The sequence below is a fragment of the Entelurus aequoreus genome, linkage group LG13 (assembly GCF_033978785.1).
Source record: "Entelurus aequoreus isolate RoL-2023_Sb linkage group LG13, RoL_Eaeq_v1.1, whole genome shotgun sequence".
Classification (NCBI taxonomy): domain Eukaryota; kingdom Metazoa; phylum Chordata; class Actinopteri; order Syngnathiformes; family Syngnathidae; genus Entelurus; species Entelurus aequoreus.
Window position 1 is genome coordinate 30213973 of NC_084743.1, and position 20268 is coordinate 30234240.

The 20268-nt window shown below is 40.3% G+C and overlaps 3 protein-coding genes across 4 annotated transcripts in view; all 3 read right to left on the reverse strand.

Annotated features, from left to right (window-relative positions):
- Positions 1–11889, reverse strand: part of LOC133663288 (trace amine-associated receptor 13c-like) — a 29116-nt gene extending 17227 nt beyond the window's left edge. Inside the window, exon 1 of the mRNA XM_062067655.1 lies at positions 11748–11889. Within this exon, the coding sequence (XP_061923639.1) occupies positions 11748–11773 (26 nt within the window). The 5' untranslated portion in view covers positions 11774–11889. The remainder of the gene's footprint in view (positions 1–11747) is intronic.
- The window catches only part of LOC133663287 (trace amine-associated receptor 1-like), a 55865-nt gene extending 43638 nt beyond the window's left edge, over positions 1–12227 (reverse strand). The window contains exon 1 of one of the 2 annotated variants that reach the window (XM_062067650.1): positions 12204–12227. The gene's annotated coding sequence lies outside the window, so the exon portion shown is untranslated. The other variant, XM_062067651.1, reaches the window with a different exon arrangement.
- Positions 12228–18438: 6211 nt separating this feature from the next.
- LOC133662994 (trace amine-associated receptor 1-like) lies at positions 18439–19606 on the reverse strand. Its single transcript, XM_062067184.1, has 2 exons — positions 19431–19606; positions 18439–19264 (listed from the first exon to the last, which is right to left on the reverse strand). The coding sequence occupies exons 1-2, from the start codon at positions 19604–19606 to the stop codon at positions 18439–18441; spliced, it is 1002 nt and encodes a 333-aa protein (XP_061923168.1).
- Between the last annotated feature and the right edge of the window lie 662 nt (positions 19607–20268).

Here is a 20268-nt window from a genome sequence, read left to right on the forward strand (position 1 = left end):
CTTTCCCAAATTATGTGGGCTCTATTGATAACCTCACTAACAACTTTAACGACGCCCTGCGCGACACCATTGATATTGTAGCACCGCTAAAGATAAAAAGGGCCCCTAAAAGGCGTACCCCATGGTTTACAGAAGAAACTAAAGCCCAGAAATTATCATGTAGAAAGCTGGAACGCAAATGGCGTGCGACTAAACTTGAGGTTTTCCATCAAGCATGGAGTGATAGTTTAATAACTTATAAACGCATGCTTACCTCAGCTAAAGCTAAATATTACTCAAATCTCATCCACCTCAACAAAAATGATCCTAAATTTTTGTTTAGTACAGTAGCATCGCTAACCCAACAAGGGACTCCTCCCAGTAGCTCCACCCACTCAGCAGATGACTTTATGAATTTCTTTAATAAGAAAATTGAACTCATCAGAAAAGAGATTAAAGACAACGCATCCCAGCTACAACTGGGTTCTATTAACACAAATATGACTGTATATACGACGGACATTGCCCTCCAAAATAGTTTCTCTCTCTTTGATGAAATAACATTGGAGGAATTGTTAAAATGTGTAAATGGGACAAAACAAACAACATGTTTACTTGACCCAATTCCTGGGAAACTTATCAAGGAGCTTTTTGTTTTATTAGGTCCATCAGTGTTAAATATTATAAACCTATCACTTTCCTCTGGTACTGTTCCTCTAGCATTCAAAAAAGCGGTTATTCATCCTCTACTCAAAAGACCTAACCTCGATCCTGACCTCATGGTGAACTACCGGCCGGTGTCCCACCTACCGTTTATCTCGAAAATTCTCGAAAAAATTGTCGCACAGCAGCTAAATGAACACTTAGTGACTAACAATCTCTGTGAACCTTTTCAATCCGGTTTCAGGGCAAATCACTCTACGGAGACAGCCCTCGCAAAAATGACTAATGATCTATTGCTGACGATGGATTCTGATGCTTCATCTATGTTGCTGCTTCTTGATCTTAGCGCCGCTTTCGATACTGTTGATCATAATATTTTATTAGAGCGTATCAAAACGCGTATTGAGATGTCAGACTTAGCCTTGTCTTGGTTTAACTCTTATCTTACTGACAGGATGCAGTGTGTCTCCCATAACAATGTGACCTCGGACTATGTTAAGGTAACGTGCGGAGTTCCCCAGGGTTCAGTTCTTGGCCCTGCACTCTTTAGTATTTACATGCTGCCGCTAGGTGACATTATACGCAAATACGGTGTTAGCTTTCACTGTTATGCTGATGACACCCAACTCTACATGCCCCTAAAGCTGACCAACACGCCGGATTGTAGTCAGCTGGAGGCGTGTCTTAATGAAATTAAACAATGGATGTCCGCTAACTTTTTGCAACTCAACGCTAAGAAAACGGAAATGCTGATTATCGGTCCTGCTCAACACCAACATCTATTTAATAATACCACCTTAACATTTGACAACCAAACAATTAAACAAGGCGACTCGGTAAAGAATCTGGGTATTATCTTCGACCCAACTCTCTCGTTTGAGTCACACATTAAGAGTGTTACTAAAACGGCCTTCTTTCATCTCCGTAATATCGCTAAAATTCGTTCCATTTTGTCCACAAGCGATGCTGAGATCATTATCCATGCGTTCGTTACATCTCGTCTCGATTACTGTAACGTATTATTTTCGGGCCTCCCTATGTCTAGCATTAAAAGATTACAGATGGTACAAAATGCGGCTGCTAGACTTTTGACAAAAACAAGAAAGTTTGATCATATTACGCCTATACTGGCTCACTTGCACTGGCTTCCTGTGCACCTAAGATGCGACTTTAAGGTTTTACTACTTACGTATAAAATACTACACGGTCAAGCTCCTGCCTATCTTGACGATTGTATTGTACCATATGTCCCGGCAAGAAATCTGCGTTCAAAGAACTCCGGCTTATTAGTGATTCCCAGAGCCCAAAAAAAGTCTGCGGGCTATAGAGCGTTTTCTATTCGGGCTCCAATACTATGGAATGCCCTCCCGGTAAAAGTTAGAGATGCTACCTCAGTAGAAGCATTTAAGTCTCATCTTAAAACTCATTTGTATACTCTAGCCTTTAAATAGACTCCCTTTTTAGACCAGTTGATCTGCCGTTTCTTTTCTTTTCTTTTCTACTCTGCTCCGGGGTGGACCGCTAGCCTGTCCATCAGATGGGGACATCTCTACGCTGCTGACCCGTCTCCACTCGAGATGGTTCCCGCTGGCCCCACCATGGACTGGACTTTCGCTGATGTGTTGGACTTTCACAATATTATATCAGACCCACTCGACACCGAGGATGTCGTTGTGGCTTGTACAGCCCTTTGAGACACTAGTGATTTAGGGCTATATAAATAAACATTGATTGATTGATTGAAATAGAGGGTGCACTGAAAAAACTCACAATCTCACCAAGTATATGTTTCTAATTTCAAGTCAAAATATCTAAACAAACTTAATGCAAGTCACAATCCTTTGAATAGTAATTTTTCAGTCAGACATAAGAACTTATTTTTAAGCAATAGATCTTCTGAGGACAAACATACTACTTTTGAGCATAGGTTATAAGACACAAAACTTCACAATACTAGTAAGATTAGCTAATAATAAGTATCAATTGCTAATTTCACGATCACTTTCAAGTTATTTAAGTTTAATTATTTCAAGAAATCTTACCAAGACAATTTTGATTTATTTTTCTCATTACAACAAAATAATAAGTTGTAATACATATTTTTTGGTTTTAATCTTTTTAAGAGGGCATTTTTTCCAGTGTGTAAACATTGACCGAGTAAAATAAATCCATTTTCTAGGCATGATAAGGTCCCAACTTCATGTGAAAGTCCCGTCCATTGGGAGACCAGCAGAGGATCATCTTAAATGGAGACAAGCCAGCAGCACACAGACGTCACCAACTGATGCAAAGAGGAGTGGTATATCCTTGGTTTTGACTTTGAACAGCTAGCGCATCATCTGTAGAGACTAATCCATGGTCACCTGATAACGTCCCCATGCAGGAGAGGGGGTCAGAGCAGAAAAGACAGACAGCAGATCAACTGGTCTAAAAATATGTCTATGTAAAGGCTAGAGTGTACAAATGAGTTTTAAGATGGGACTTAAATGATTCTACTGAGGTAGTACCTCTTACTGTTACCGACAGGGCCTTCCAGAGTACTGGAGCCTGAATAGAAAACACTCTGAAGCTTGCAGACTTCTTTTTGGCTCTGGGAATCACTAATAAGCCGGAGTTCTTTGAACACAGATTTCTGGCCGGGACATATGGTACAATACAATCAGCAAGATAAGATGGAGCTAGACCGTTCAGTATTTTATACGTAAGTAGTAAAACCTTAAAGTCACATGTGCACAGGAAGCCAGTGCAGGTGAGCCAGTAAAGGCGTAATATGATCAAACTTTCTTGTTCTTGCCAAAAGTCTAGCAGCCGCATTTTGTACCAACTGTAATCTTTTAATGCTAGACATAGGGAGACCTGAAAATAATACGTTACAGTAATCGAGACGAGACGTAACGAACGCATGAATAATGATCTCAGCGTCGCTAGTGGACAAAATGGGACGAATTTTAGCGATTTTACGGAGATGAAAGAAGTCTGTTTTAGTAAAACTCTTAATGTGTGACTCAAATGAGAGAGTTGGGTCGAAGATAATAACGAGATTCTTTACTGAGTCGCTTTGTGTAATTGTTTGGTTGTCAAATGTTAAGGTGCTGTTAGTTAAATAGGTGTCGGTGTCTAGCAGGACCGATAATCAGCATTTACGTTTTCTTAGCGTTAAGATGCAAAAAGTTGCTCGACAGCCATTATTTTTTTTATTTTGACAAGCCTCCAGGTGACTACAACCTGACGTGTTGGTCAGCTTTAGGGGCATGTAGAGTTGGGTGTCACCAGCATTACAGTGAAAGTTAACACCGTACTTGCGTATGATGTAACCTAGCGGCAGCATGTAAATGCTGAAGAGTGCAGGGCCAAGAACTGAACCCTGTGGAACTCAGATACTCAGAGAGCACATTGTTATGTGAGGCGCACTGCATCCTGTCAGTAAGATAGGACTTAAACCAAGAAAAGACTAAGTCCGACATACGAATACATGTTTTCATACGTTCTAATAGAATTTTATGATCGACGGTATCAAAAGCAGCGCTAAAATCAAGCAGCAGCAACATGCATGGACGACGCATCAGCATCCATCGTTAGCAATAGATCATTAGTCATTTTTGCGAGGGCTGTCTCCGTAGAGTGATTTACCCTGAAGCCGGACTGAAAGGGGTTCACAGAGCAGACGCTAGGTGTTCATTACGCTGCTGTGCAACAATTTTTTCGAGGATTATTGGAGATAAAAGGGAAGGTGGGACACCGGCCAATAGTTTTAACCATGAGGTCAGGATCTAGGTTAGGTCTTTTGAGCAGAGGATGAATAATCACTTTTTTGAATGCTAGGGCATTAGCACCAGAGGAAAATGGTAAGTTAATAATATTTAGCACTGATGGTCCTAATATTACAAACTGCTCCTTGATAAGTTTCCCAGGAAGTGGCTCAAGTAAACATGTTTGTTTTGTCCCATTTACAAGTTGCAGGAGTTTCTCTAATGTTCTTTCTTCAGAAAAAGAAACATTATTTTGGTGGGCAATATCCGTCATACATACATACATTCGTAGATACGAATGTATTAACGCAGATGCGTTAATAGAACCCAGTTGGAGCTGGGACGCGTTATCTTTAATCTCCTTTCTAATGAGTTACATTTTCTTACTAAAGAATTTCATAAAGTTATCAGCTGAGTGGGTGAAGCTACAGGGGGGAGTCTCTTGTTGGGTTAGCGATGCTACTGTACTGAACAAATATTTAGGATAGTTTTTCTTGTGGCGGATGAGATTGGAGTAGTAATTAGTAGTAATTAGTTTTAGCTAAAGTAAGGGCGTGTTTACTTTAGCTTAGGAAACAGCACAGCACTATCACTGCTACAATGAAGGTGGTAAATTACATAATTGTTGGGCTTAATAAAAAACAGTACTGTGCCTCACTTTTTATTAATCTCTCCAAAGCATTTGACACTGTAGACCACGCTATTTTAAAACTCAGGCTGTTTCTCATTGGACTGTCAGAACATACGGCCGCTTGGTTTTCAAATCATTTAGAAAACAGGACCCAGTGTATTAAATTTGAGGGCATTTGTTCGGAATTTGTCACTGTTCATAAAGGGGTGCCTCAGGGATCTGTTTTGATATTTATCTTATACATCAATGATCTCGAACAACATTTCTTTGATGCGAATATGCATTATTATGCTGACGATACAAATATTTATTGCTCTGGATCATCTGTTGAACAGGCTGTTAATTCCCTGCTTTTGTCGCTGTCCAGAATTCACTTATTGACTTAAATCTGGTTCTCAATGCTGACAAGACAAAACTTAATACTGTTTTCCAAAGATATAAAGGTGCCTCAAACTCCCCCCGGTAGTGCCCACTCTTGAAGGGAATGTCATAGAAGTGGTGCATGAATATGAATACCTTGGTGTTGAAATTGATGACTCTCTCACTTTTAAACCATCCATCCATCCATTTTCTACCGATTGTCCCTTTTGGGGTCGAGGGGGGTGCTGGAGCCTATCTCTATTGAAAATATGTTCCGTAATAAGAGATGTTTTTCTTTTAGTGTAAAAAAGTGCCTTGTCCACATTTTCATCTGTGCTAGATTATGGTGATCTTTTTATATGAATTCCACTCGTTCCTGTCTTCAGATAGTCGACTCAGTTTACCATGCTTATTTGAGGTTCATCACGAACTGTAGCGCCCTGACACACCACTGTGACTTGTACTCTCGGGTGGGATGACCTTCTCTGTCCACTAGGAGACAGTGTCCATCCTTCCATCCATTTTCTACTGCTTCTTCCCTTCGGGGTCACGGGGGGCGCTGGAGCCTATCTCAGCTACAGTCGGGCGGAAGGCGGGGTACACCCTGGACAAGTCGCCACCTCATTGCAGGGCCAACACAGATAGACAGACAGTCATTGGTACAATTTTATTTACAATGCTTTTCTGGGACTATTGGCCGATTACATTTGTACATTAATTACACAGATAAGTACAGACTCCTATGCACTGAGATTCAACAATCAGCTGTTGTTCTCTGTCCCTTTTGCTCGCACTGAGCTGGGGAAAAAAGCTTTTGTCTATGCAGCTCCTTGTGCTTGGAACATGCTACAAAGAGACTGGAAGCTGATGGAATGTGTATCCTTAAATGCTTTTAAATCTAAACTAAGAGCATTTGAAGGAGCCTCAGTTATCTGTACCTGTTTTACTTGATGTCTATCCTGTCAATTTAATGTGTAATGTGAGTGTAATTTTATGTGTAACGTTGCTGCCTCTTGGCCAGGACTCCCTTGAAAAAGAGTTTTTTAATTGTTTTCTGGTTAAATAAAGGTTAAATAAAAAATAAACTATCAATCCATGCTTGTTGGAAAACCAAGTTTAGTCGCACGCCATTTGTGTTCCTGTTTTCTACATGATAATTAAGAGCTTTGCCTTCCGCCCGAATGCAGCTGAGATAGGCTCCAGCACCCCCCGCGACCCTAAAAGGGATAAGCGGTAGAAAATGCATGGATGGATGGTTTCTTCTGTAAAACAGGGGGTACGCCTTTTAGGGGCCTTTTTTAACTTTAGCGGTGCTATGCTATCAATAGCGTTGCCCAGGGCATCGTTAAAGATACAGTCACGTATACTGTATATACTGTAATATTGTACATGGTCATTGGTATATATTGTATGTATGTTATAGACATAATATAATATATCTGTATATATATTATTCTGTACACATATTATGTATATATTCGTATATATGTTAGATTTTTTCATCACTATATTAGTCTATTTATACCTGCATTGTCCTTTTCATCTTTACACTTTCCATCATTGTAACTGAGCTTACCTCCTGGTACCCTAGCACCTCGAAAACCCTCAAATCTAAACTCCAAACATCCCAGAACAAGCTAGTCAGATTACTTCTAGACCTCCAACCCAGATCCCACCTCACTTCTACCCACTTCTCCAAAGTGGGCTAGCTCAGGGTGGAGGACAGAGTAAAACAACTTGCACTGAGCCTATAGTCTATAAAATCCGCTACACCTCCCTGATATAACTCATTCTCTTTCTATGCCACAACAATGTGGAATGCGCTCCCAACAGGTATAAAAGAAAGGGCATCTCCACCCTCCTTCAAAACCGCAATAAAAGTTCACCTCCAGGCAGCTACAACCCTAAACTAACACCCTCCCCGGATTGCTAATAATCAAATGTAAACAATCAAATGCAGATACTTTTTCTTATGTCTTCTGATATCTCTCTCTATCTCTCGATACTTTTTCTTATGTCTTCTGATATCTCTCTCTATCTCTCTCTCTCTCTCTCTATGTCCACTACTTGCTGTCCATATCCTACACCCCCCCCCCCTCCACACCCCTGATTGTAAATAATGTAAATAATTCAATGTGATTATCTTGTGTGATGACTGTATTATGATGATAGTATATATCTGATAGTATATATCTGTATCATGAATCAATTTAAGTGGACCCCGACTTAAACAAGTTGAAAAACGTATTCGGGTGTTACCATTTAGTGGTCAATTGTACGGAATATGTACTTCACTGTGCAACCTACTAATAAAAGTCTCAATCAATCAGCTACTGTGTTGAACAATTTCCTTTGTGGATCATTAAAGTTTGTCTAAGTCTAAGTCTAAAGTTGTTAGCGAGGTTATCGATAGAGCCCATATAATTTGGGAATCGTGCCATTACCAAAGGCAGTAGGCTAGCAAGGCTAGTAGCTTGTTGACAATGACTCAGCAAATTTTATAAGGTAATGATCGGACATTACTTTAGTGTACGGGAGTACCATAACTTTGGAAGTGTTGACACAAGGACTAGGTATATCGTATTACCGTTACAATGCGTGGGTTAATTTACTATGGTAGTGTGATAAATTGCTTGACTATGCTTAAACTGAAGTCACTCGCACCGTTGTACGTCTACGAGTGGGCGTAGATGGCCAACGGTTGCTGTCCTTCTTGGACACCCAAATGTGTTAAAAGCCTCCAAATTAAAAGTACCTCCAAACTACACTGCACCACACGTATTTTGAGATCCGGATGAACCTTATGCTGACATATTCTTGGACGAGCTAACTGTTAAACTGCAGGTGCACACTATGTATTATGATAAAAACCATGTGGTTGCCAGCGTCACTTTGTCCTCCATTCAACTGGCATACTTCCATGACTCAGCTCCACATATCTCGCTGGCCGTATCTTCTTACATACAGTGGCAGGACAATGGTCCTTTTGTGTCTCTTTTGTGTTGCGCTGCCTACAACCTAATGACTGGCTACCCGCCACCGCTAAGTGACCCAGCTACTCTCCATCTCTTGACACTTACCAGACTGCCCTCGCGACAGATGTTAATTATTATGCATAATTAAATTTGCATAACGCTGGCTCTAGTGCTTGCTCCTGCCAACATATCCCCACTGTTAACTACGGTACCGGCCCACCTGTGGGCACCTCATAAATACAATGTTGGTTTGATTAAAAAAAAAAAAATTCTTTGGTGTACCACTGGTGATACACGTACCATAGTTTGCGAATCACTGGTCCAAAGAATAAGGTTCACTAAATGGCTCTGTGCATACGCGGACAAGTTTTGCCAACCCTGACTCCATTAGCCACCCACCCCAACCTGAATTCCCTTTTCAACATCTAATGATTGATTTCATGGAACTCTACCCAGACAAAGGGAAGAAATACTGCTTGGTGTTGGTAAACATGTTGTCCAAGTGGGTCAAAGGATTCCCCACAAAGAATGTGACAGCTGACACCATAGCAAAGCTACTGGTGCGAGAGGTAATTCCACGGTGGAACACCATGGACAAAATATCCTCCGACAATAGCCCCCATTTTGCAGTGGGTCAAAGCATTCCCCACAAAGAATGCGACAGCCGACACCGTAGCAAAACTAATGGTGCGAGAGGTAATTACACGGTGGGACATCCTGGAAAAGATATCCTCTGACAGTGGCCCCCATTTTGCAAACACATTAATGACCAATATGAGTGACACTTTAGGTGTCCATCTGAGAAAACACTGCAGTTACCACCCACAGTCGGGAGGGAGCAGTAGAGAGAAAACGGCAACATTAAACAGAAATTAGCAAAATGCTGTGGTGAGACAGGCATGAACTGAATATGATGCCTGCCCCTGGTTGAGAGTTCGCAGGCAAAGCAACCTGTCTCCATTTGAGATTTTGTTTGGTGCCCCAAGAAATGTGCTAATGGGTCCCAGGCTATGAGGTATCGTTAATTTAATATTGCTTGCACCTAACCAATTACTCTTTTACTGCCATCAGGAGGAGCGTTCAAGAAGCGCTTCCCAGAACCACCAACAGACTTCTGCACAACAACCAGTGATTGGGTCCTCATCTGGAACTCATGCCCAAAGAAGTTCAAGCTCAGACGCTGGCTTGGGCCATTCCTGGTTCAACTGACGATGCACACTACAGTCAAGGTCGCGGAACGTGCTACGTGGGTCAAGGCTACTCACTGGAAACGATTCCCACAGCTGACGACAGTTCCGTGTGTTAAGTGCAAGGGCCCATCCCACAAAAACCCGTGCAAGGAGGACTGCTGCACGGGCCTGAAGACAAGCACAGGAAAAGAACATTGCACACACGTGCAAGGAGTGAAGTGCGAGTAACCTCTTGTCCTAGGTCATAGAGGAGCAAGCTCTTTAGCACCAAACAAAGAACCATGTTACAGGGCCAGAAGTAGACGAGGCTGCAAGGTGTCGCACTGGCCGACGTCGCCGCAAAAGAGCTCGGCAATATAAACACGAATTGTGCTCTCCTTCCAACCCTCACATTCCGCCGCTGTTACCCACTGGTGGTACTGAAGGACGTGACTTGTAATTGTTTTCATTCTTGTATTTTTTTTTTAGTGATTCCTTTGGAATCAAAGGGGGGAAATGTATTCGAAAACTTTATATGCCAACGTATAACATTTAGACGTTGTTTTAGTCAACGTACTGTGCCTCTAGTCTTTGAATTAAACCTAACATATGATGCTTTAGCCTTGAGAGAACTTCATGTACGAATGTACAATGCTTTAGTCTTTGAAGGTTGTTCAAAGTCCCCAGCATCTGCTCATTCCTTTGTTCAGTGTCAAAGGTTACTCCCTCCCTCCTGCTTGCATTGTATAAAAGAATGACACATCTGTCATTTTGCGCCTTTCCCCTTACATACCTGCTGTGAATGCGAGCTAAGCCTTTTGAGATGCTCAAGCTTCTCAAAATAATACTAAAGACAATGTTATTTGACTATACTTAATCAGAAAATTTCCAATACAATGGAATGGATTAACAAAGTATTTTTTTAAATGATGTACTGACATGAGCCAGTTTAAGAAACCATTTAAACTCAAAGTGTTTGATAAATGTAAGAAAGTGTTTATGTGAACTTCATTTATTTCTTCATCTCACAGATTGCACAGGAAGCAGACAAAAGTGTCCAAGTGCTGTGAAACAGAGGAGGGGTAACATTAAATAAGCGTTGCTTCTTCCCAACCCTTTTTGAACATGTTGAAGGGAAGAACTTTAAATATTTGATGTAACACATCTATGTATGCATGTTCAAGATAAACTAAGATCATAACCATAGACACAAATCCTTACAAACTTAAATGCAGTAGCAAACACAATCCACTTTTTTTCTTCCTGTAATTGCTAAAAAAATTTATAATAATCCCACATCCCAATTAATGAAATATAGTGGAACCTCGATTAACGAAGCTAATTGGTTCTTGAACATGGTTCGTAAAACAGAAAAGTTTGTATCGTGAAGCAGAGTTCCCCATAAGAAATGTAGTAATGTAAGTCATGTAAATATGAATAATTGGTTTTAGCCTCAACAAAAGTCACTTGTACACGTGTATGTATATCAGTGGTTCTTAACCTTGTTGGAGGTACCGAACCCCACCAGTTTCATATGCGCATTCACCGAACCCTTCTTTAGTGAAAAATAAAATGTTTTTTTTTTTCAAATTCAAGAAAAAGTTATGTTTATTTACTGGTGCCCAAAATGAACCGTGCATGAACATCACCTTGTTCAAACAACAAAACCAACACAGTGCATGAACTCACAACAAATTACACACCTTACACACATTACCATGAATTGATTAACCTGGACATCGACTTAAATAAGTTGAAAAACTTATACGGGTGTTACCATTTAGTGGTCAATTGTACGGAATATGTTTCATATAATGTATTATCTTCCTTTGCAATCTGCTAGTAAAAGTTTCAATCAATCAATCAAAAAACCTGCAAATCAGATGGAAAATTAGAGGAAACATTGTTTGGGGGTATCCATATTACGCCAATAGGGAGAAGTTTTTATTTACACGATAATTCGGATGTGTCTATACCTCCGTGGCGGAGGCTCCGCCGAACCCCCGAGGCAGACTCACCAAACCCCTTGGGTGTATATACTGTCTATCAACATATTATGGGGGCAATGGCTCAAAAATATTTTTTTATCCAAACAACACAACATTACTGCAATCTTAAATGTCAACATGCAAACACACACAAAAGCCTCTTTGGTGAACTCAAAAACGTTAACCACCATGTTGCTTAAATAAAAAAATAAAAAAAAGGAAAATTATTATACCTTGTATCTGCAAATATTTGTGGCATTGTTGAACATTGTGGGAGTTTCAGAGTAATAAACAATGACTTCACCTAGTCACTGCTAGCGTTAGCACAAACTAGCAGTGTGAGGCGATCCTTCGTCGGCTTGTGACTCAGTAGTGCCTTTTCCTTTGCTGTAATAAAAGTTCACTGTGGAATATTTTCGGTCCCATCAAAATTAACGACTTGCTGCGGAAAAAATCCCCCTTTGCTGATAAAATCCTTGAACTGAAGGTGCCGCAAGCTGAAGGCTAACTAGCTAAAACGCTAGCTCAAAGGGGTTGTCAAGCACTGTACAGCAAGACTGTGAGAGTTTGGACACTTTTAAAGCGTTTCTGATCACACAGAGGAATCTCTAAGACAGAATGGCACAGCTCTGATCGGTGCAAGGTACGATAGTAGTACAAAAAATAAACACGACAGACATGACGCTCACCGTCGAAGCTCTTCAAAATGGCCGTGCACATGTGTGCAGGATGTATACAGGATGTAAAATACGGGGCCCCGCCTCTTCAAAATGGCCGTGGCCGCATGAACAGGAAGTGATGTCATGCAAAATAAATGAATGAATGAATGAAAAGTTCGTACACCGAGACATGGTTCGCACACAGAGACATGTTGGCGCTATGTAAAGGTTCATAAACAGAATACCCCACCCACATTAAATTTTTTCACACTTGAATTTAATTTGATACATGTTTTGTACTAAAGCAAATGCATGGAAAATACATTGCTCACTAATAATTGTTTTAATGCAAGTAACAATTTTAACATTGTTAAAACAAATGTATTTATAAAGCTTTCTGATTCAACTCTTCCCGGGATTCGAACCCAGTACCCCTGCCTTTTAAAAACAATTTGCCATTATATTCCAGCTGTCAGTGACGAATAAGAAGCAGTTAGGAATATGTTTGTGGTAAAGATTTCATATGAGGTGCCCTATCTGTTACGGTACAGGGGGAAATAAGACGGCACAGAATGCAGGGACATAGTTAGCTCTGTTTATCAAAATATATATAAATAATAGTATGGAGTGTGAAAACTAATCCAAAATGTATATGCGCGTGTAGGGAGTGTTGAGCGAGGTGCGGAAGTCCAAGAGAGGCAAGGCAGGCTCGGAGGTCTGTGGGCAGGCGTGAGGTCAAGGGCAGGAGCGAGGCGTCAAAGTCCGTGTCCAGGAGGGAGGTCGAGTTCCAAGAGGCAGCCAGGGAACTAGAGGGAATACGGGGAGACGAGACACCCTGCTCGTGACACGGGAACGGAGGAATGCTGCTGGAAGACGACAAGTGACACGAGACAAATGAACACAGAGGAGGAGAAACACAGAGAGAGAGAGAGTGTGCATAGAGCTTGATAAGTCAGTTTACTGTACTGGAACAGGTCGCTACGTTCTGGCCCAGAACGCAGGTTTGAACTGGCTTAAGAAGCCCAGGGAGCTTATCAGCGGCAGGTGTGTTGATTGCTGACTGATTGGCGATTGAATGCAGCCGCCTGCTGCAGCCGGAGTGGCACAGCGCACAGATGAATGCACACTGGAGTGCGCCTGGGCCGTGACACTGTCATTTATTGATTCACATTTTATATGTGCTTCTTCACGCAAAGAAATGTCCCCCCGTGGATTGCGCATGAACATAAGATGGAATAGTAACATATAAAAGTGGGGAGGGTTAGGTCTGAAGCAGCTGTAATCAAACCTGTGACGCAAAGACATGTACCCCCATGTGTTTAAAACTAATTGTAAGTTGAATAATGCTTGTTTTCAGAATTAAATATTTATTTCTAGCTTAAAAAGTCCTGCTAATTTTTAGGTATACAAATCTTAATTTAGGATGTCTTATCAAGTATGATTTACTCTCTAAATGGATAGACAATTTCACTAGTTTATGGTATTGTTTTTTCCCCAAAATCTAGTCTTTTTATCTTATATTTGGTCAGTTCTGTCAAATTGCTACCTGGGAGCAATTTTACAGCAAATTTGTCAATACCTGACACACCCATGTAGTTACAGCACAACAAAACAATAAAAGACACGAAAATGTACACTGCGAAAAAGAGCTGTCAAAATATAAGATATAAAGACATTGGGTTGTTGCAGAATCTTTAAATAGCTGGGTTGCATGTGACGTCACATCCCTGTTTCTTCTTTCCAGGTTAATTCACATGAAGGTCAAGCAGCTTGAGCATAGCATTCAAACAAGTGAGAGTGAGTGTAAAGTTTGAGCAGAAATGCAGAATTTCTCTTCTGTTCTTCGGTGTTCCAGTCGTTTCAAATAGAGAGATAGGAAAGAGCTTTCATAGAGTGCCAAAAGAAGTGGCTCATAAAGGTAATAAAGTCAGGAAAAAACGAAAGTGCGTCAAAGGAAATATCTCCTAAAAATGTCACTTTCATCAGACTGCTTGTGTCTGCAGTGATCACTTTGTAAAATGTTTTTTTGAACATGTGTTTGAGAAACTTACTGTGATGCAATCAAGTTAATTCTCTACTATATTAGTAGTGTTTGAGAGCAGAACTAAACGTAAGAAAAGGACAAGAGATTGCATTAGTGTGTGCTATTTGATGGTTGCTAAACCTAAATATACTGTAACTACAAAGACCTGGTTGTGCAAATTAACTAACATCATGTTAAGTCCTTTTAATAAATATTGTGATTGTTGGTCCAATCCACCGTATTTTCTTTCTCGATTTTCATAGCAGAAACTAAAGCTTAGTTATTGTTGTGCAGGAAAGCCAAGTGCTTTATTCGACACGGATGACCACATAATAGCATCTTTGGTGATATTTGTTAGCAGCAAGAAAATATCCTTAACAGTATTAATAAACTACATGTCACCTGTTCATAACGTTTATGGACAGAATTTCTAGGTACAGTCAGGGCGTTGAGGGGATCCGGTTTGGTGGCTGCAGGATTAGGTCTCTGCTTTTTTCAGATGATGAGGTCCTGATGGCTTCATCTGGCCAGGATCCTCAGCTTTCACTGGATCGGTTCGCAGCCGAGTGTGAAGCGACTGGGATGGGAATCAGCACCTCCAAGTCCGAGTCCATGGTTTTCGCCTTGAAAAGGGTGGAGTGCCATCTCCGGGTTGGGGAGGAGACCCTGCCCCAAGTGCAGGAGTTCAAGTACCTCAGAGTCTTGTTCACAAGTGAGGGAAGAGTGGATCGTGAGATCGACAGGCGGATTGGTGCGGTGTCTTCAGTAATGCGGACGCCGTATCGATCCGTTGTGGTGAAGAAGGAGCTGAGCCGGAAGGCAAAGCTCTCAATTTACCGGTCGATCTACATTCCCATCCTCACTTATGGTCATGAGCTTTGGGTTATGACCGAAAGGACAAGATCACGGGTACAAGTGGCCGAAATGACTTTCCTTCGCCGGGTGGCGGGGCTCTCCCTTAGAGATAGGGTGAGAAGCTCTGCCATCCGGGGGGAGCTCAAAGTAAAGCCGCTGCTCCTCCACATCGAGAGGAGCCAGATGAGGTGGTTTGGGCATCTGATCAGGATGCCACCCTAACGCCTCCCTAGGGAGGTGTTTCGGGCACGTCCGACCATTAGGACGCCACTGGGAAGACCGAGGACACATTGGGAAGACTATGTCTCCTGGCTGGCCTGAGAATGCCTCGGGATCCCCCGGGAGGAGCTGGACGAAGTGGCTGGGGAGAGGAAAGTCTGGGCTTCCCTGCTTAGGCTGCTGACCCCGTGACCCGACCTCGGATAAGCAGAAGAAGATGGATGGATTGATGGATAGAAAAAACTCTCGTAGGCTCAACAGCATACACTGAATCTTGATATTGCTAGCAAACACTGCTGAACAGCAGGGAAATCTATAGCTACATAATGAGCCTTAAATATGAACTTCACATCATAAAAACAACTGCAGACATGAATTGCAGATGAAAGACTAATATTTGTAGCAGGAAATCAACTTCAAACAAACTTGTCCTTTTGCTCATTAGTGTCACGTTCACAGCAGCACGGCACTTCTTATGTCAATCAAATACGATACTTAGCGATGCACGAATAAATCCAACTTTGTCTTTCACCAATTTATGATTCATTTGTGGATCCCTCCAGATATAAAAACAAGATGTGGCTTCAATATTTTATTTTATAAATACAGTGACTGACAAATGATGTGGGGTTGTAGCAAGCAGTAACGTCTTGGTGATGATAAATGGTTAAAATCTTTAAAAAAAAAAAAAGTTCTTAAGAGTGTAAAAATCCACTCCATCCCATTTTAAATATTTTTTCATGATCACTTTCATATTTGCGTCTAAACGTTTGAAAATACACCCAAATCTGCACTGTTTTAGGTGAACAAACAGTAGTCTAATTTAACTCTCGATCATTGCCTGAAACCCGGAGGTTTCTCTAGGTCACGTGATTGCAAGCCATAGTTATTTTCTCAATTTTTAGCATTTTTAAACTGGAGATGTAAAATTCATTCATTGATGCTAAAATTAATTTTATGATGTAAATCAATGACTAAAAATAAACGAATAGCTCTTAAAACTAGGGACATTTCTAGGGATAAAACTTTAAATCTTTGCAAGTGGCAAATAATTTGCATTGTATTCATACAAACTGATTTGTTGTAATTAGAATAATTGACTATATTATGTACATTATTTGCGTTAAGATCAATTCCATTATTAACCGTGACTCAAAATGTTATCACTCCCTGTAACTCTAAGATTTGGGACCATTATTTGATGTCGAACGTGTCTATCTTCTTTCTTACACTAAACCAGTGTACATGATTACATAGTTTGTGTCTTTCATCGTTTCTCTGTGCTGTAAAACCCCATAGGTGTGTAACGTATTAACATTAATTTGCTGTAAACAACCCGATCATGATCATCATGTTCCTCCCCAATAGTAAGTTAACATGAGCAGTTTATTTTTCCTACTAGATTCAATAAAAAAATAAGTGTTCAGTTTACTCGTGATTCTTATTTGTAACGATTCTTAATCGATTAAAAAAAAATAAAAAATCAATTAAATGTTTTTATTTTTTTCAATCTGTCCTGTCCAGCCACTCAGGCAAATCATATTGTTGATACAGATGGCCAAATCTTGCTGCAGGGTTTTACTTTAGAAAAGATACGTGTTGGATACTTCTCTTGTTGCCTTATTTGTTTTTTACTTTATTGGGATGCATTTTATTGAACAAAACCAGTTTTCTTTAAAGTAATATAGAAATTGAGCAGAGCTGTTTATCTATTGTGTGTGGCGACAAAATCCCACGGTTTGTTTCCCATTACTTGGATGAGTTGCCATCCAAATAATAAATAACAATTTTAAAAAAGGACTATTTCAAAAAAGTATAGATTTTTAAATCAAGAATCGATTCGGAATAAAATCGTAACGCCCAAAATCGAATCGAATCATGTGGTGCCCAAAGATTCACAACCCTACTGTACATGCTAACTTATTTTTAGAAATATTAGTTTGAAACACAAAAAGGTAAGTGTCCTCGTTGTCCTTGATGAGAATCAGCGTCAGCCGTTTGATACGGCTACTTTTATTTTTTCATCTTTTTTTAATGCAATAGACCAGGTGTTGTAATCTTGATGTATGTTTATTGTGTTCGTTGAATGATTTAGCACTTGAGGAAATAACTCTGCTGACATGGATAAAGCTATTAGTTGACTTAACAGTCAATCACTTTTTGTACTATAAGTTATTACGACTTTTGTTATTTTAGTTTCTGGAGTTGTGTTATTTTTTTCGCCTTTTTTTTGTTTTGCTTCCTAAAATTTTAATTTATTTCTTGAAATGTTCATGTGTTTTGCTCTTTCAGGCCATCATAGTTTTTTATTGTTCTGCAGCAATGACAATAAAGTATATTCTGACTTCAGCAAAACAATGTGGCCTCAGGTTGAATTAAAATACACACCAGAATTGCAAATCCATTTAAACCAGGGGTGTCAAACGTACGGCCCGCGGGCCGGATCAGGCCCACGAACAGGTTTTATCCGGCCCGCAGGATGAGTTTGCTAAGTACAAAAATTAGCCGAAATTTTTGAATGAAAGAAACTGCTTTTCTAAATGTGTCTATTAGATGTCGCCATAGCAGTTCTTTGTATATTTGTAGATGATGCTACATTCGTATAAAATAAACCACGTGATGTTAGTGCACCAGTTGAGGAAAATGAGCAAACTACATGAATAAAATCCTGTAATTTGATTTTGATATTATATTTTCATCTTAATAGATTGAAAATTAACACCAATGAGTTGACTGATGAACATTATCGCATCATTAATTCAAAAAGCATAAATAACGACAAATAAAGGTAGACTACTATAAACCGCAACATGTAAGTGTAAAAAAACCACAACAACATTATGATTTGTACATTTTCAGAATGTGCTTGTTCAATTTTTAAACAAAGAAAACAATCTGAAGTTGTCTTTATTTTGAAGTCTACTCCCAAGTCCGGCCCACTTGGGAGTAGATTTTTCTCCATGTGGCCCCTGACCTAAAATGAGTTTGACACCCCTGATTTAAACAATGCCAGACTTAATTGTCTTATACAAGAAACACACATCCATTGTTTTCAATAACTGACATAAAGACCTTGAAACTCTTATTTTAATATACGTATCAGTACTCTACATAACAGTTGAGTATTCCATTCTGAAGATGAAACAACATGGAGAACAGGAAGAACATTCAATTAGTCAACAGTATGCTGTCACCCCAGGAGCCAGGCAACAGTATGTCTAGGGTGAAAATGTGGCGAACAGCTTTTCTAAACCATGGATAAAACCAGGCATAGATCAATGGGTTTAAACAGGAGTTGAGATAGTACACATTGAGCACATGTGTTGCAAATATGGCACTTATCAAGCGGTCACCTGTGAGACTGACAGTGTAATAAGGACAGAAACACATGAGGAAGACCAGGACCAGGACACCAAGAGTCCTGGCTGCCTTCAACTCGGATGCCTTTGGTCTTACGGTGACCGAATGCTGTACTTTGACTGATGTAACATGAGAACGCATGGCTCGGGCCTGAGACACAGCAACCACAAACACTCTCATGTACAAAGTGATGATGATGCTGAGAGGAAGGATGAAGCTCACAACGACGTCAACAATTCCTGCATAATAGTCAATAAAGATGATGCACTCTCCATGACATGATTTATACTTCCCAGGATGAGTTAGCTCATCCTTCAGAATGATGCTGCTGTATAGGAGAGAAACTATCCAACAAAGACAAACACAAAGTTGAACTCTTTTCACAGTGACTTTGGTGTTATAATGCAGAGGATCACAAATAGCAATGTAGCGGTCCGCTGATATCAGCACCATGTTTCCTAATGAGGCAGACGTTACTATGAAAGTTGAGAAATTATACAAAGAACACAGAATATCACTAAGGATCCAGCAGGACGTTTTCAAGTAGATCTCGACAGGCCACAGCAGGATGCCGACCAGAAAGTCGGAGGCAGCAAGAGAGAGGAGGAGGAGGTTGGTGGGAGTGTGGAGCTGCCTGGAGACAAACCAGAGTTAAAGACAAGCTAGAGAAGATCTTGACAATTACACTCAAAGGACATATCAAGAGAATGATGGATGAATAACCACAGTTGTACAAATGCCACATTTTAACACAAACTATATAATACATCAGCTAAGCATTGAAAACAGTCAATAAGTGCCTGAAGTGGGAGACAGAGATGATGACCAGGAGGTTGAGCACCACAGTGAAGACGCAGATGATATACAGCAGAACACTCAAAAGAACACCGTCAGACCAATGAGACATGGGCTTCCTGCAGGATATGTTGATGAGTTGTGGAAAGCAGAGCTCCGATTGTTCCTCTGTCTCCATCATCAGGGAGACGAAGGAACGAGAAGCTGGAGCTCTGGCAGATTTCTTAACGAAGGTCTTTCAATTTATCTCCACCTATAGCTTCATCCCTCCCCTCTGTCAGTGTCTCACTTGGTCATTCTCCTCCCTTTGTTTCCTTTGATTATCCCTCATCATGACTACTTTTTTTTATTTTGAAGCATGTGGTCTTACTAAATTAAAGTCATGTCTTTTCGGATATTGTCAAGCTCAGCAGAGGGCACTAGTATAGGAATCTCAGTGTTGCCTTGCCTTTGATGGGATGGGATGTCCACCCTGACAATGTTTCAATGCACTACATTTGAATGAATTCTGAAAATATTTGGCCCAAAATGAAGTATCCTACAACCTATGGAAATACCTTAATCTGAACAAGTTTGGGCTTTTGAAAACTTATGATTAAAAATCAGACCTCTCGAGTGTCAGTGTGTGTGGCGCATGCGCCAGTTTTCAGGCAAGGTAGTAGTGTTGTGTTCGTAGCACAGTCTAGGATTTCAAACCCCGTTTCCATATGAGTTGGGAAATTGTGTTAGATGTAAATATAAACGGAATACAATGATTTGCAAATCCTTTTCAACCCATATTCAATTGAATGCACTACAAAGACAAGATATTTGATGTTCAAACTCATAAACTTTTTTTTTTTT